Source organism: Papilio machaon, chromosome 22 (genome assembly GCF_912999745.1).
Source record: "Papilio machaon chromosome 22, ilPapMach1.1, whole genome shotgun sequence".
Classification (NCBI taxonomy): domain Eukaryota; kingdom Metazoa; phylum Arthropoda; class Insecta; order Lepidoptera; family Papilionidae; genus Papilio; species Papilio machaon.
Window position 1 is genome coordinate 4,346,286 of NC_060007.1, and position 16,040 is coordinate 4,362,325.

At 31.3% G+C, this 16,040-nt stretch overlaps 3 protein-coding genes across 3 annotated transcripts; 1 reads left to right on the forward strand and 2 right to left on the reverse strand.

Moving 5' to 3' along the window:
• Nucleotides 1–2,084: 2,084 nt before the first annotated feature.
• Nucleotides 2,085–3,564, reverse strand: LOC106720829 (telomere length and silencing protein 1 homolog). The gene is made up of 2 exons (XM_014515623.2): nt 3,045–3,564; nt 2,085–2,888 (listed from the first exon to the last, which is right to left on the reverse strand). The coding sequence occupies exons 1-2, from the start codon at nt 3,469–3,471 to the stop codon at nt 2,404–2,406; spliced, it is 912 nt and encodes a 303-aa protein (XP_014371109.2). The 5' UTR covers nt 3,472–3,564; the 3' UTR covers nt 2,085–2,403.
• Nucleotides 3,565–3,855: 291 nt separating this feature from the next.
• On the forward strand, nt 3,856–8,025 carry LOC106720824 (malate synthase, glyoxysomal-like). The gene is made up of 7 exons (XM_045683555.1): nt 3,856–4,327; nt 4,402–4,660; nt 4,926–5,253; nt 5,546–5,720; nt 5,951–6,059; nt 7,076–7,330; nt 7,587–8,025. Exons 1-7 carry the CDS (start codon nt 4,077–4,079, stop codon nt 7,836–7,838), a joined length of 1,629 nt encoding a protein of 542 aa, XP_045539511.1. The 5' UTR covers nt 3,856–4,076; the 3' UTR covers nt 7,839–8,025.
• A 3,787-nt stretch (nt 8,026–11,812) lies between these two features.
• On the reverse strand, nt 11,813–15,947 carry LOC106720809 (AN1-type zinc finger protein 2A). Its single transcript, XM_045683575.1, has 6 exons — nt 15,752–15,947; nt 15,557–15,599; nt 15,060–15,246; nt 13,914–14,068; nt 12,818–12,923; nt 11,813–12,050 (listed from the first exon to the last, which is right to left on the reverse strand). The coding sequence occupies exons 1-6, from the start codon at nt 15,804–15,806 to the stop codon at nt 11,907–11,909; spliced, it is 690 nt and encodes a 229-aa protein (XP_045539531.1). The 5' UTR covers nt 15,807–15,947; the 3' UTR covers nt 11,813–11,906.
• Between the last annotated feature and the right edge of the window lie 93 nt (nt 15,948–16,040).

Below are 16,040 nucleotides of genomic sequence, written 5' to 3' on the forward strand. Positions count from 1 at the left end.
TTTCCAATCATAATGATATTGTTTAGTTGAAAAATCAACAATTTCTTTATAAATATTGATGTAAAAATATTGTGCCTTCGAAATCTTTGCATAAAATGTGCCTTAAATATTTCGCCTTTTTTTATATAAGTGAAATTGATTTATTTATGTTAACCCTAGTTATAATTTTTTTTTATTTCCGTCCAATATTCTGGTCTTATTTTTTAAGATTATTCAAATTGCAACAATTTTTATATTATGTCGTTATTATAGTATTTAGATTTTTCTTTATACTAAATATCATTAAAATTTAAATTTGTATACTTAATTATCGAATCTCTTTTTAATGATTATAATGAAAAATTAAAAAAATATTTGGTTATTGTATACAAAAAGCCATATTCCACTTTTGTGTTATAATTTGAATTGAAATAATATAAATACAGAAAAACATTGAATTAATTTTATTAAAATTATTCCAATAAATAAAAATCTGACGCAATCTAAAGTTTTATTGCAACATAACTATCTAAGTATTATATAAATAAAAAATCAATGTTTATTATTGTTATTAAAAGCCTTTTAAACGTGGAATTTCACTGCTCATGTAAGTTTTCAAATACCCACAAATGAAACATTATCTCTTTTTGTCAACTTGTTTTTGTATTAGTATTTAGGCAGTGAAAACTCAGGATAAGACAAATGTATTTTCCAAACATCATTGTATAATAATTGTATTAATTTACAATAATATTGAAAATATCATAATTATATTTATTTTTCAGTTATTCAAGACATTAAATTTAATCATTTTATGATGACATTTTAGTTAATTGGGACCAATGATTTATTTGCAATATTTTTATCTTGGAATCACAGTTTCTTTTATCGCTGTCTCCGTCCGATCTTTTCTTTTATCTTATTTTTGTTTTATTGATGATTAAAGTTAGAATTTGCTGAGTTTGTGTTTAATTTACCCACTTTCTATTTTACTTTTAGTACCATGAAGCTGGTAATACAAGGAAGTAGTCCACAAATTGAAATAATTTAATTTTACCAACTAGAATAAGTTGATTATAAGAAACACTAGCTTTTACCCGCGACTCCGTCTGCGCGGAATAAAAAAATAGAAAACGGGGTAAAAATTATCCTATGTCCGTTTCCTGGTTCTAAGCTACTTGCCCACCAATTTTCAGTCAAATCGATTCAGCCGTTCTTGAGTTATAAATAGTGTAACTAACACGACTTTCTTTTATATATATAGATATAGATTAAATACCATATATTGGATATTGTCATATTTAATTTGTCAACTACATTTTGTAAATATCGTGAAAATCTTACTAATATTATAAATGCAAATGTTTAGATCAGGGATTCCCAAAGGGTTTCCTTAGGGTCGATATCGAACTTAAAGCATTGCTAATTCTCACTCTGTCTTCTTCTATTGATCTAAATCAGAATGAAAAATTAAAATAATAACAATAATTGATCTTAAAAGTAGATAATTTGACCACGGGGGTCTGTGGAAACTATTCATTTTGGAATAGGGGGTCACTTGTCCAAAATGGTTTAGGGATCCCTGGTTTAGATGGATGGATGTTTGTTTGAAGGTATCTCTGGAACATCTCAATAGCTCTTGATGAAATTTAGCATAGATGTAGTACAAGTCTGTAAGAACACATAAGCTACTTATTATATTTTTTTTTATTCCGCGCGGACGGAGTCGTAAGCGACCGCTAGTAATCAATAAAAAGACAAAGACAGATTATATTAAAAGTAATTTATTTATGCATTTCTCTTTGTCATAAATTTCTTATATATGCATATATAGTTCATAGTTTTAAAGATTTACATAACTTATGCTTAGAAAAGAGGTAGTCAATATGACTTATAGAAATCATATTAGTATATAATACTAAAAAACTATTTTTTTTATATAATTTGTAAAATGAACAAGTGGCCGCTAAAATTCGACAGAGCAAAACGACCACTGCCCATGGACATCTACAATTATAACTGCATTGCCTAGTTTTATTCAATTTAGGTGGAGATAAACAGAAAGGCGATATTTCCCTTTCTATGCATTCCCTCCTCAGCTAAATTCACTTCTCCTTACTTTATAAGAAAAGGTTGGAAAGGGAATGTGGGCTAAAAATAGACCTCCGGCACAAACTCATCAGACGAAATGCACAGTTGCTTCCACTTTACTCCTGACTTCTCTATGGATAGAATTGCAATAACCAGGTGGATAATGGATATATTGAAACTGCACTTGAAAAATCCTTTTTTTTTTTAAATATTACATAGTTTTACTGAAAAAATCTCACTTTCCATACTTGCGTAAAATACGCACACAAAGAACACACTTAAAATACTTTTACAAACACAATATGTATTTTTAAATCATCCTATATTTTACATTTAATACCTTCTGAATTGTTTTTTAAACCTTTCATAATGATAATCATCAGTAGCTCGCTCCCCTTTTGCTTTCTTAACAATCTTATCAACATTTGCATCTATTACATTAGTTTCTGTCTTCACTTCAACCTTTTCTACTTTTCTTTTCTTTGAATTATCATCTATATTAAACCTATTGTGTTGTACAAAATTCACAGCCATGTTCGTTGGGACAAATTGTGATGGTCCATCCTTTTTATTATGACGTTCCCATAGTAATTTCATTTTCGCTTCTTCAGTTGCTTCAATATTTTTAATCTTAGCATCAATACCTAAATCAACTTCCGGGATACCACTGAGCATTTGATTTGATAACATCTCCTCGGATCTAGGCATTGAAGATACCCTTAGATGTTCAGGAAGTGAGAGTAATGCTGCTTCTTCAGGGGATAAGTATTTCAATGTATCATTATTTTCAGATTCCTTTTTGTCATCAACTTTTCCCTCTAAAAAAAAAAACAAATTTGTGGCTGTAGACCTGAACAAAACTAAAAGTAATGGTTTTGCTTGAGGAGCAAAATGTGAACTATTAAAACAACATGGTGGACACTGATGGACCCTTTATGTAACCTTGACAATGTTTAACAAAGAAAAATAAATACCTTTTCTTTTAGCTAACTGTTCTTCAATATATTTCATCATTTCTTCATCTTCATCGCGTTTATTGGTTTCCGCTGAAAACTGTGTTCCAATTCCCGTGTCGTATGCGTCATCTACTTGTTTTACTTTACCACTTTTTAGCGCCTGCATGTTTACAATGCCACCAGATTTTATTTTGAAAGGATCTTTACACACTATCTCTTCTTCCAATGTAACTTTTTGACCAGTCGCCAAAGCAACTATACTGACGCCGTTCGGTCGTTCTCGAAGCTTCTGAGCTTCTTTTGCTTCCTCCAATCTGGCCAGTATCACCTGTTCATCTTCAGAATCATCGTCTTCTACTTTAACACGTTGTCGTATGTTTCTCCTTTTTTTGGGTTTAAATTTTACTTCGTCAGCAGCTGAAGAGTTTTCTGAAGAATCCTCCATTGTCACTAAAAGCGAAAATAAATTAATAAATTGCAAATCGAAAACTTTACTTTGTGGTGAGATTTTGGAATTTGTTTTGTTGACGTGCGTGTGTCAACGTCAAATATTCAAGATGTCAAAAAACAATCTTTGCAGTATCAAAGAGCAAGTAAGTATTCGTTGCAAAACAAAAAGTACTTACGCAATCTCCAATGAATCGAAAATCTTTTTGTTTAATATTAAAAATAACAAAAAGCATCTTTGGATTTAATACGATGCTGGGGTAATAATTAAAGCCTAGTGATTTTAGTTAGATATAGCAAGAGCAGCCTTATCTAATAGACTACTTGTGTGTTTATAACTTTTATCAAAAAAGTCAAAGCAACAGAGAAGAAAGTGTCTCTTTTGTTGACATCGTTATCATTTATCAGTTGCCGTCCGGTTGTGCGGTTTAAGAATTTATTATTTTAAATAAGAATTACTCAGTTTTCTTCCCACGTCTTAGAGTTCAGAGTCCACTGTTGAGAACTGATAAAACTGTGAAAAAGACGTGTTTAGATATAAGTGTTGGGTTACTATTCATTTGCATTTTAATGCTAATACCATAAGATTTTTTTGTTACAAAAATGACCAATATAACTTTATTACAATCACCGCCGCCAAAATTAGTAGACGTTCAAAAGTCGGTGTTTTCTCGAGAAGCATTAGAATTTGTCTCAAAGTTGCACAGAACTTTTGACTTTGAAATTGAAAAACTATATAAAGGCAGATTTGCCAGAAATGCCTCTATTCAAACTCAGAATTGCCTCGACTTTAAGATATCGCCTGAAAGAAGTGATAAAACATGGAAAGTGGGACCAATTCCTTCGAGATTACTGTATGTATGTTTAATAAAAAAAACTTAATTTTAAGCAAACTTAATATAAATAAATATTTAAATAACTTTTACAGAAATCGTCATTTAGATTTAGGTGATGTTTCGCCATCGAATGCTGCTCATTTTATTGAAGCGTTAAACTCCGATGTACAAGGTATACAAGTTGATTTTGATGATGGTCATTGTCCAACTTGGAGAAATCAACTGCTTGCGTATAATAACATCAATTTACTTGTTAATGGAAAACTTCCTGGAGCCCCTCCAAGTATTAGTACATGTCCAGTGTTAATGCTAAGACCTAGGGCTTGGAATATGATAGATCATGATATTCTGGTTAGTAAAATTTTATGTTAATTGTAAGTATTGTGTGTTCATACTAGAGCCTGTTAATATTTTATCATTGTTTTCTTATATCTTGTCTTTATTATTAGTAATGACAGACAAAACTTGTTATAATAATATTGAGAGGACTAGTAGACACTATCTCCCTTGTCTTATCCCACTTAGATGGGGTTGATGCGTCATTTAAACCTTAATGTTTTGGCTTAATTTTTTTTAACTTTCTGTTGTAACATTTAAAGATTTGATATATTTTTAGATAGAAGGTAAAGAAGCTATCGGTCCATTAGTAGACTTTGGTATTTTAATGTATCATAATGCTAAAAAATTGTATGAAGCCAACAGTGGACCATACTTTTATCTTTCCAAGTTAGAAGGTTCAACAGAAGCTAAGTTATGGAATGATATATTTGTATGGGCACAGAATGAACTCAATTTACCTTATGGTACTGTAAAAGCTTGTGTTTTAATTGAGAATATTTTATCAACTTTTGAATTAGAAGAAATTCTCTATGCATTAAAAGATCATTCATTAGGCCTTAACTGTGGAATTTGGGATTATTGTGCATCTATTATTTCAAAATTTGGTAAGTAATTTCGCCATTATTTTTCAAATGGGCAATATGCCCAACTCTACAAAACTTCACTCTACCTTGTCTATAAGTCCTTTTATAAAAATTTATAACAAAATTAATATTAATTGGATAATTTTAGTTCGTTTACTATGATTAATTAACAAAAAAGCAAAATTAATTGATTCAAGATCATGTTCAAATGTTCATATTTTAGTGTGGCCACACCTTTTGTGGCATTTTGTGTGGCCTCTTTAATCTATTCAAAAAAGTAATTCATACTCATAAATTTGTATACCTTCTGTAGGTGATCGAAAAGAGTTTCTATTACCAGACAGGAATAAATATGTGAACATGGACCGTCACTTTCTGAACAGTTACATGAGGCTAGTTGTGAGGACATGTCACGAGCGGGGCGCTCCGGCCACAGGCGGTATGGCCGCCGCCATGCTGAAGCCAGGCTCTAATGGCTCTGATGATGAGTAAGTAACTATATAGCCTAGTGGTTATGGGTTCAGAATACAGTTCGTGCTGTAGTGGATTTAATGATATCCGAACACAAGGTTCCAGCTTATTTCGACAGCAAGAAAAAAGGGTAAAAAAAATGTGGTGACATTTTTCACGTGCGTAAAAATTTAACGTGTGATTATTCGAATATATCAAAAATACTGAAAATAATAAAGTCCTTTTCTTAATTTAAATTTAATTTCAGATCAAAAATCATTATCAACAAAGTGTTGGAGGCTAAGTTAAAGGAAATAGAAATTGGCGTTGATGGATTTATGGTTTATGATGTTAGATTGGTGTCTTACGTAAATGAGGTACGTAGTTTTACAAATACAATTTAAAAAAACTTTTTGTCTAACATTTAAGATTGCCAGAGTAAAAAAAATTAAGACATTTTTTAATCTATGTTGGCCTTTTTGTGCAATTAATTTCTTTTAAGAGGAAGTTTATAACTTTAATCCATTGTTAACTTTTTACTACTCAGGAATGGTTAACTAAGTTTAAGTAAAAACATCGTTCTAAACAGATTTTTATGTTAAACTGCGATACAACTCGGTAGTTTAATTTCAATGCAAATGGTAAAATGAAAAAGTTAATCTTTGTAAAATGAATACAATTGCATAATTGCATGCATATTTATTATTCCTTACAGTGGATTTCCACTGCCGTAAGAATCGTGCCAAAACATAAAGGAAATGAGAGGGATAAGAATAGTTTTTGATTGAGTCTCTCTTTCGAAGCAACTTTGATCACGTGTTACCTTTTACTAATAATAGTATAGTGCTGTAGCTTTGCAAAACAAGACCACAATTTATTATGATAACCTATAACCCCTGACAAGGAGACAACGACTTGAACTCTTGAATAATGTTGTCTTATAGATGTTTTACTGGTTCAAACATTGTGACACGAAAAGTTATAATTTTATTGAAAAACAAAGTTTTTACTAATCGTAGTTTTCTGGCCTTTTTAGCCGACTTCAAAAAGAAGGAGGTTATCAATTCGACTGTATTTTTTTTTTATTGTCATATCCATATACCTCCACAGATTAAAAAAGTGCATAACACTAGTTATCGCCCGCGTATTTTTTTTTAAATTACTTGGTTTATCATCCAGATTTGTTAAGTTGGTAGTGTGTTAAAAACATACTCGTACATTGATGTATTCAAACTTTCTCTTAAACTATTTAATATTAAAGCATGGTTTACATTATACCAGTACAGTAACGTTCAAAATCGGCGCTGGCATAATGTAAACACTAACTGGAGCCAGTTAGCTCATACTGTTCTACAATACTAGCATAAGATGTAAGATTAAATTCGTATTCCAGCTTTGGAAAAAGAATGGTACAACGCCTAATCAAATAACACGACAAATAAACACCAACGTTACTGCAATAGATTTATTAACAATTCCACAAGGGGGTGTTACTTTACAAGGCATTAAACATAATGTTGCTGTCACTATACTGTTTATATACCACTGGTTAGCTGGTATTGGACATTTCTTTTATAACGGCAATATAGAAGACTCCGCCACCGCAGAGATATCTAGAGCACAAATATGGCAATGGATACGATTTTCCGTAAGTTTTTTTATTAAAATTATATGGTATTTTGTTAAGAACAATCTAACATGATTTCCTCTTCATATGTATGAAAACGTCAAATACAGTACGTTGTGTGTCAGCTGTACGAATTCACTCTTGTCAAGTGAAAACAGATTAAAAAAGTTTCATAATAAAAAAAAAAATTAGCAGTGACATGTTTTTCTATCTTGACACATTAAAAAAAAATATTCCTTTACAATGTTTCTCTCGATGATTATTTTTTAATTTCCAGCCACCTATAGAAGACGATTCAAAACAACAAGTGACACCAAACTTAATAGAAAAAACCGCGACAAGTTTCGCTGCGCACGCGCGTAAGAATCTTTGCAGATCGAGTGCGGAAAGGAAAAGATTAACCGCCGCTAAATATATGAGCTTAGAAATATTTTATTCACGTAATCCACCTGAATTTATTACCAGTTATTTGAATGATAATCATAAATTCCGTACATTACATAATAAGGAGTTATTGAGTAATTTGTAAGAATATTGCCTCTGTCTACTCTGTTTGGAAGAATTTAAGGTAAGTATCAAAAGTAGGATAATTCAGTAACCAACTTAACATTTACACAAAACACAAAGATGAAGTTGAAGCAATGCGGAGAAAAACTAAAAGCTCAAGTAGTTGGCGCCAACGTCAAAAGTCCGCTGTCAAAATTTTAAACGTCATTTTGGGCCATAATTTCTAGCGATGTAAAAAAAAATGTATCCCTTTATTGACTGTGTCTTAATTAAAAAAGAACTTCAAAATCGGAATTCATCCACAGCTGAAAAAAAAGACACTTTGATATCAATAATTTATGAACTATTTAAAAAAGAAATACTTTTTTTAATTTCTTGAGTGTTTGACGGAAGACATTGCTATGACTACAGTCTACTTTGTATATAAAAATGTTTTTTTGTATATCTGTGGTATATTTAATGCTACTGTCACTCGATCACTCAGATGAAGAATTATATAGATATGGCATGCGCGTTCACCCGTAAGGGACAGATAGAGAGTACTATAGACTATACCTATATATAAGTAAAAGGATTGGGGTTACCAGTTATTTGTTTTGTCCCGAAAATGAATAATTACGATATAATTTAATATAGACCAATTTATATATTCCCAATTAAATTGTAATTAATAAACGTAATAAATATAAAAAACAATGCGTAATTTTTGTTTATGTGACTAAGATTACATAAACAGATTTTTTTAGTAATACTTAGTCAGGTCATAAATTCTGTTACATGTTTAATATAAAATAATTGAAACAAGTTTATTCATTATGTGACCATTTATATACCAAAATGAACTTAACAAAACATAGATTCTTATGACACTAAAGTTTATTCAAAATGACATCCGTGATTTTGAATACAGGCCTTCAATCTGCTCGGCCAGTCGTCTATCACAGCACGAACGAGGTCCATGTCAATATCGGCGGCTGCCTTAATCAAGGATGTCTTGAGTGACTCCAAAAAAAGAATTTCCCGATATTTTTTTCCCGCGTACTGCTTCAACAAAGCGCGGCATCTCTTCAGTCTTAGGTCCATTAGACGAGCATTCAAACGATGTCCTATTTTTCTTCGATATGCACGAAGCCCTAAGTCTTCATAAAAAGCTACAAAAAACATACCAATATTATAGTCATATAATTTTAAATTACTCTGTATATCATTACAGTGAACACTACATGTAAAACTACTTAATATTAAACTATTTTGATTGTAATTTCTAAGAAACAAAATTTACATGGGACAAATTAAAAAGCATACTCTTTAAAATCAACGGGATAAGAAAGTATCAAATATTTAAAAACACAGCATATACCAGAATTAAAAACTCCTTTTGAAATCTGTTGAAAATAGTATAAAAAATGTGAATTGTTTCATTTATATACATTATACATACTATAATTTATTTCCCCTAAATTCAGGGTAATTTTTACAACAAGATGGTGGTATTATTTTTACGGGTAATAACCAACCAATTTGAAAAGAAGTTTAATATGGCCGCTTGTTTCCCAGATCTACAGTATATTATTTGACACAAATGACATCTGCGTTTGGGCGCATAATGTTCGAAAAATACTATTTTATTTTAGCTGATTTTACCCGTATTTTAACATATTAGTTATTACAAAGACTGTAAAGAACAACTAGTTTGTATTTTCTTCCTTATTTTGTATGAATACATGTGAATAAGTGCGTAGTTTCAGTACTTACGATTGAAAGGTTATGTTTTTCTCTTTTCGCTCACTACGGCTTTTACAACCGACGATACAGCAGTATACCATGTTTTATAAACTTTACCTTACTAAAACTGTAATATCAAAATATTTTTGCACAATTACAGCCACTAAGTACTCACAATTTTCGAAAAATAGCACGAATGTCAAACTTTGTCAGGGACAACCTAGGTTGTTTGTAGGGGACAACCTTTGTTCCAAACAAAGCCCAAAGCCTGGTACGCAGAAAGGGACGGAAGATAGTTATCCCTGTCTTTGTCACGTCACAGGAATTGTGTATAACTGTATCTCTCTCACTCACGGTATTATTATTACCGTGTCATAGACTTGCTCGATCATGATGACATCTAGAGTGAGCAAAAGACAGTTTTTCTCTACCATTCTGCAATTCGCCTGATGAGTGCATGCGGAGGATTAATTTCCGACCTCTTCCTTTTACCACCCTTTTGTTGTAAGGGATGGGGAGGGAAAACAGATTTGACGGTGGAGGGGACGCATAGGAATGGGAAATACCCTGTTGAAGTGCAAATTTAGGTGGTGACTCGTTCGGTTGCCATCACATTCTATAAAAAAATTGTGATTTTTGAAAAACATTCCAAAAATATGAAATGTGATACCAATTTACATATCGACGCTGGCAAGCGTAAACGCTGTAACCCCGAAAGTATGAACTTTACAGGAGAGCCAAAAAATGATAACTCGTGAGCTGATACGCCTACAAGCATGCGGTATTTAGCAATGTTGTGTAGTTTGTGCTAACCTATAATAAAATCATTATCGTTTGATAATGGTTGAAATTATTAACGTGTGAAAAACATATTCGCGATTTCAAGGGTTACAGCGTTTATGCTTTCCAGCGTCGATATTATATTCTATTTGACACCAAAATATTTACCTGATTAGGATACTTATTATTTTATTAGGTCGTTCGGAGAGTCATTTAATTTTTTCTCGATTTAGAATTCATGTATTTTCGACAAAGATGCACCACGTCTTGAAGTCTGTTGGAGTTGTTAAAGGCATTATTAAACAAAGAAAATAGAAATAAAAACGAAATGACTTTCCGAACAACCCAATATATTGTTATTTATTGATATGTTTAAAAAAGTGTTATGGGATTTATAGCTTTAATTGTCAAAAAAATATGTTGTTTGGAATAAAAAAAATAAAACAAATTTATAACAGTTAATGTGATTTCTCTCAAAAAATATTTTTATTTTTAATATTCTTATTAATATTGTAAAATATACTTAAATATGCACAAGCTATGTGATATATTATGCTAAAAACTTTAAATACCTAGTTATCAAAAGCCTTAATAAATTGATCTTTTTTAATCTATATCTATACAATTAACAAAATCTGAGTGTCTGTATATATCGAAAAAAAAATACGCTAATATCATATATGAGTTGCTTTAACAAAAATCCAATTTTTAAATTTTTTGTCTGTCACCTTGAAATATTAAAAAAAAAACAGCTGTATCGATGTTGACGGGATTTTGACATTGCATGCTGTCAAAATAGGCTTATTTCTTTTTCAAACCTTATTAAGTCACAAGCAATCGCTAATAATATAAAAAAAATATTAAAAACAATAATCAAAATATCAATTTAACTTTTTTTTTTTTTTTATAGGATCTAAATTTATACCATCATTGTAACACTTGTATGTATATTGCCATCCCTTTCACTCGCTTTCATAAAACAGAGACAGCAATATATACAATTAGTGCAGTCGAAAACCCTTGTAAAGACAAATAAAATCGGAATGTGATAATAAATGTCCGATTTACATTATTCCAATCCAGTGACCGGTCACCGCTGGATTACAACTGGAAAAAAGTGCACTATGAGTTTATATTCCAGTTATAATCAAGCGCTGACTTCGATCGCTGGATTGGAATAATGTAAATAGGATTAATTTTAAAGTTTAGAAAATTAATTCACTTTAAATAAGTCTTTTAATGTGCTATTATAATTAAAGTGGACAAATTACAAGCACCAAGTTACATTGATTATTTGAAAAATAAAGTACATTTACACAAATACAGCAAATATAATTGTTTGTACGTTTGAAAACACTAATAATAGACTTAGATATAATAATTTAATTGATCAAGCTTAGGAAAAAAGGCAATTTTATTACTACTCGTGAACAATACCATGATATTTATGTTAAACATCTTAAACGATATACCAAAAACTTTAGTGTCGTCGTGCTGAAAAGTTTTTTTTTCAAAAAATGTTACTAATATATATATATTTTAAATGTTTCATACATATCATGTTATCGTAGTCGTATTGTATGTGCTAAGAAACGGAACAGCGTGAGTTCTGTTCGCCGCCTACTCTTTGACGAAGCAGCGCACGCGCAAAGTTTGTATCCCTCGTTTGTATATCGTTTTCATCTCGCATTGACATCGCTAAAGCGTGGGCTAAAGCTTCGTCTTCAGTCTGGAATTAATATTTATTTTATTTAATAAAAAAAAAAACAGAATTTCTGAGGACAAACTATCATTCCGACAATGAATTCAATAAAGAGCTAGAAAATAAAATTTCTTATATATCTAATACTAGCTTTTACCCGAAACTTCGTCCGCGCGGAATAAAAAAAAATGCACACAAGATAAAAAAAAGTTCCTATGTCCGTCTCCTAGTTCTAAGCTACCCCCCCATCAATTTTCAGCTAAATCAGTTCGACCGATCTTGAGTTATAAATAGTGTAACTAACAAGAGTTTCTTTTATATATAGATAGATATATATATATACTAGCTGTCGCCCGCGACTCCGTCCGCGCGCAGTTAAAAAAAAAAATGAAAAATAGATGTTGGCCGATTCTCAGACCTACTGAATATGCTCACAAAATTTCATGAGAATCGGTCAAGCCGTTTCGGAAGAGTACGGTGACAAAAACTGTGACACGAGAATTTTATATCTATGTATATAAAAGACAGAGTCGCTAAAAGCTAGTTAATTATAAAAAATCGTCAATAATATCAATCATTTACATAACAAAAAGAAATGAAAAATCTTAATAATATTATGTTTAGATGGATGGATGGCTGCATGGATCTCGCTAAAATTTGGTATAGATATAGAACATAGTCTGGAAGAAGTCTACTATTTAGGTTTTTTTAAATACTGCGACAGCTAGTAATTAATAAAAACAAAATAACAATTAGTGATCTAAATATAGTCTAAGGATAAAAATAAAAATTACCATATTTCCTTGTATATCTGTAAATGTGGTGACCGGGACTGCAGCGGGTCGAGGAGTGTTTCGATTTATGTTCATATTTGCCTTCATTCTTGCCATTGCAGCATCACTGGAATCAATTAATTCAATTAAACAACTATTTATACTAAATTGATGTAAAATATTTAAACAAAATGAAATTAAGTAAATGGGGAATGCAAAATACTTTTGTCGTGGATTAAAAAACCTTCATAGATTTAAGTCAGGCTGAAACTAGAAATATATAACACTAGCTTTTTCCCGCGACTCCGTCCGCGCGGAATAAAAAAAAATAGAAAACGGGGTAAAAAATTATCCTATGTCCGTTTCCTGGTTCTAAGCTACCAGCCCACCAATTTTCAGTCAAATCGATTCAGCCGTTCTTGAGTTATAAATGGTGTAACTAACACAACTTTCTTTTATATATATAGATTATGATGGATGAGGGTTGCACAGGACCGACCATTGTGGTGATCTTTGGGAGAGGCTTATGCCCAGCAGTGGGCGTTACGAGGCTGAATGAATGGATGGATGGATATAGGTGTTAATGTCAGTCTACAGATATCAATATAGAAAAGGAGGTGTGTCTACATCAGGGATTCCCAAAAGGTTCTATATCGAACTTAAAGCATTGCTGATTCTCACTCTGTCTTCTATTGGCCTAAGACAGAATAAATAATAATAATAATTGATCTTAAAAGTAGGTAATTTGGCCTTTGGGGTCTGTGGTAACGGTTCATTATGGAAAAGGGTATCACTTGTCCAAAATAGTTTGGGAATTCCTGCTCTAGATGAATGCTTAAATATAATCTGAAATGTGTCTGTATGTTACATGTAAAAAAAATTATATACCATACACTGTTGTATTAGTTAATAATGAAAAACTAATTTTTAAAATTTTTGCCCATCCATCTGTAGGTCTGTCCTCAAGAACGGGTTAGGTCCTGTAATCTCCATAACAGCCGGACCTACTTTAATGGGACTTATACATGAAGGTTGTAATGACCACGGGCATATTATAGGGTACTTTGTTTTTTTAATTACTGCTTGTATCAAATATACATGTTATATGTAAACTTACGCAGCCTGTCTTCTCTTAGCAGCCAATTTCCCTTCACAAGCATGGTCGGAGGTATGTCTATGTCTTAAACAGTAGTTAAGGGAACACTCGCTGCACACAAGAGGTACCATTTCTTTTGTTTTGCATCCTTTGTATGAACATTTGTTTGTAAATACCTGAAAATTATGAAAAATTACATCATTTTAGTAATAAATTACATTATTGTTGCAATAAGAAAAAATATAAATTGTGTTTTATTCATGTTTGTTTTATAAAATATAAAGCAAATGTGAATAAGATAGCTACTTATTCTGATTATAGTAAAGCGCAGAAATTATTTTACTAGAAATAAGATCAGGGACAGAAATTATTGAAATAACTTTTTCTATTTCAATGTCGCTTATGAATAAGGGCCAATGTGTGGGAAAAGGTCTCAAAGTGTCAACCATATAGGAGAAGATGCCGCATTGGATCTTTAACTTAGCAAAAAAATACATTTACACTTGTAAATGTATATTTGTGTTTAGTGCATATTGTTAACTAAACTAAGAGGTAGCTTTAAATACAACAAAATCATCAATTTGTTACTTTGGTCTTTTTACATAGGACCCATAAATTTATACAAACAACAGATTCAACAAGGTCAATAAAACTATATGTACTGTATATGATTTCTACAATCATCATAATGTTGCTATGTTTTCCATTCTTATTTGAAAATTTCTTTGTAAACAATTAACATTAATTTTTGTACTCATCTTACTAACATATGTGTGAATGTTGGAGCGATGTTTGTTAGAAGTTATCTCGGGAATAGTTCAACAGATCTTGATGAAACCTTGGACATGTAGAACGCAGTGGAAGAACACATAGGCTACTTATTAAGTTTTTTTGGAGATCCACGCAGATGGATTTGCGGTCAACAGCTAAAGTATTTTCTTGAGTTTATATAAAACAAAAAAAAAATTCTTTAGTATTAGAAGTAAGATAGTGTGATATCCCCAAAAATTCTAGAAATTCTAGCTTATTTGTTCTAAAATAATTTATAAAGTAAGATATTTATTTTAAAGATTATTTCATCAAGACAAATTTCATGCATCACTTTAAACCTAGGTTATGCAAAGTTTTATGAAACTACCCAACAAGCTAAGCTAAATTATCAAGTACCTTTTTCCGCCTTTCTTTAGCTGGATCAGAAGTGCACTGGTTATCTATATGAGCTCCGACTGCCACATCTGGAGGCTCTCCCCTTCGGCCAGGAACAGGTGCACCACATAGAGGACAATCAGGCACCTGAACATCACGAGTGTTCGGCTCCGGACACTCATGTTTAACATACCCAAAGTGTTCAGAACTGTAAGAAAGTAATATTTTTTATCAATGACATGGTAATTTCGGTTATCTTTACGTATTTATGCTAAGTGTGAGTAAATTAAAGAAGGTAGGATTGATCTAGAGGACGAAAACTTAGTGCACCAAGCCTATATCAGTGGGAGAAGGACAAGGAGAGGGAACGAAAGATGATAGCAAATAGACAGTAAGGAAATACATTATTCTCGATTGAAAAATATATGCATTAAGTAGATTAAAATTTTTACACAATAACTATTAAAATTTTGTTGTAAAAATAATGACTCATTGATCAATGAAAACTGATTACTCACCAAAATATCTCTTTGCATGCACCACATTTCATTGGTAGGAAATCTAAAAGAAAGTTTATATGTTAAGCTGTTATTATAATTTGCTTTTTTTAAAATATATCAAGTAAATCATGCAAATTTAAGAAAACCTTAAGATTATTTTTGTAATACAGTTAAACAAAGTAATGTAACAAATAATAGTTTTACGTCACTTACCCAATTTGTTGCAAGATTTATATGAACAATTCTTCCCAATATGTGGAAATTCCATTGTTAATTGTCTACGAAATCTTTACTTGAACCGATAATATATGCGACTAACTAAAGTTTCCGATTCATTCTCTTATATACTAACACAATTATTGTACAAAAATGAAACCTATTCGTCATTTATCAACGATGAAACGTCAAATTTTTGACATAATTTGTGTTGCAATGTCATGTGTCAAACGCCGGAAAATTCTGGAAATAATAATGAACGTTTTTTTATATCAAAGAGAATCTA

What these genes read in the sequence shown, in the direction of transcription:
- LOC106720829 (XM_014515623.2), bottom strand. Translation starts at nt 3,471, where the DNA reads ATGGAGGATTCTTCAGAAAACTCTTCAGCTGCTGACGAAGTAAAATTT. An exon ending in ACAGTTAGCTAAAAGAAAAG is followed by an intron (nt 2,889 to 3,044) that starts GTATTTATTTTT and finishes TTTTTTTTTTAG; the next exon opens with AGGGAAAAGTTGATGACAAA.
- LOC106720824 (XM_045683555.1), top strand. Translation starts at nt 4,077, where the DNA reads ATGACCAATATAACTTTATTACAATCACCGCCGCCAAAATTAGTAGAC. An exon ending in TGATAGATCATGATATTCTG is followed by an intron (nt 4,661 to 4,925) that starts GTTAGTAAAATT and finishes ATATATTTTTAG; the next exon opens with ATAGAAGGTAAAGAAGCTAT. An exon ending in GGCAATGGATACGATTTTCC is followed by an intron (nt 7,331 to 7,586) that starts GTAAGTTTTTTT and finishes TTTAATTTCCAG; the next exon opens with CCACCTATAGAAGACGATTC.
- LOC106720809 (XM_045683575.1), bottom strand. Translation starts at nt 15,806, where the DNA reads ATGGAATTTCCACATATTGGGAAGAATTGTTCATATAAATCTTGCAAC. An exon ending in TAAATCTTGCAACAAATTGG is followed by an intron (nt 15,600 to 15,751) that starts GTAAGTGACGTA and finishes ACTTTCTTTTAG; the next exon opens with ATTTCCTACCAATGAAATGT. An exon ending in GCATGCAAAGAGATATTTTG is followed by an intron (nt 15,247 to 15,556) that starts GTGAGTAATCAG and finishes ACTTTCTTACAG; the next exon opens with TTCTGAACACTTTGGGTATG.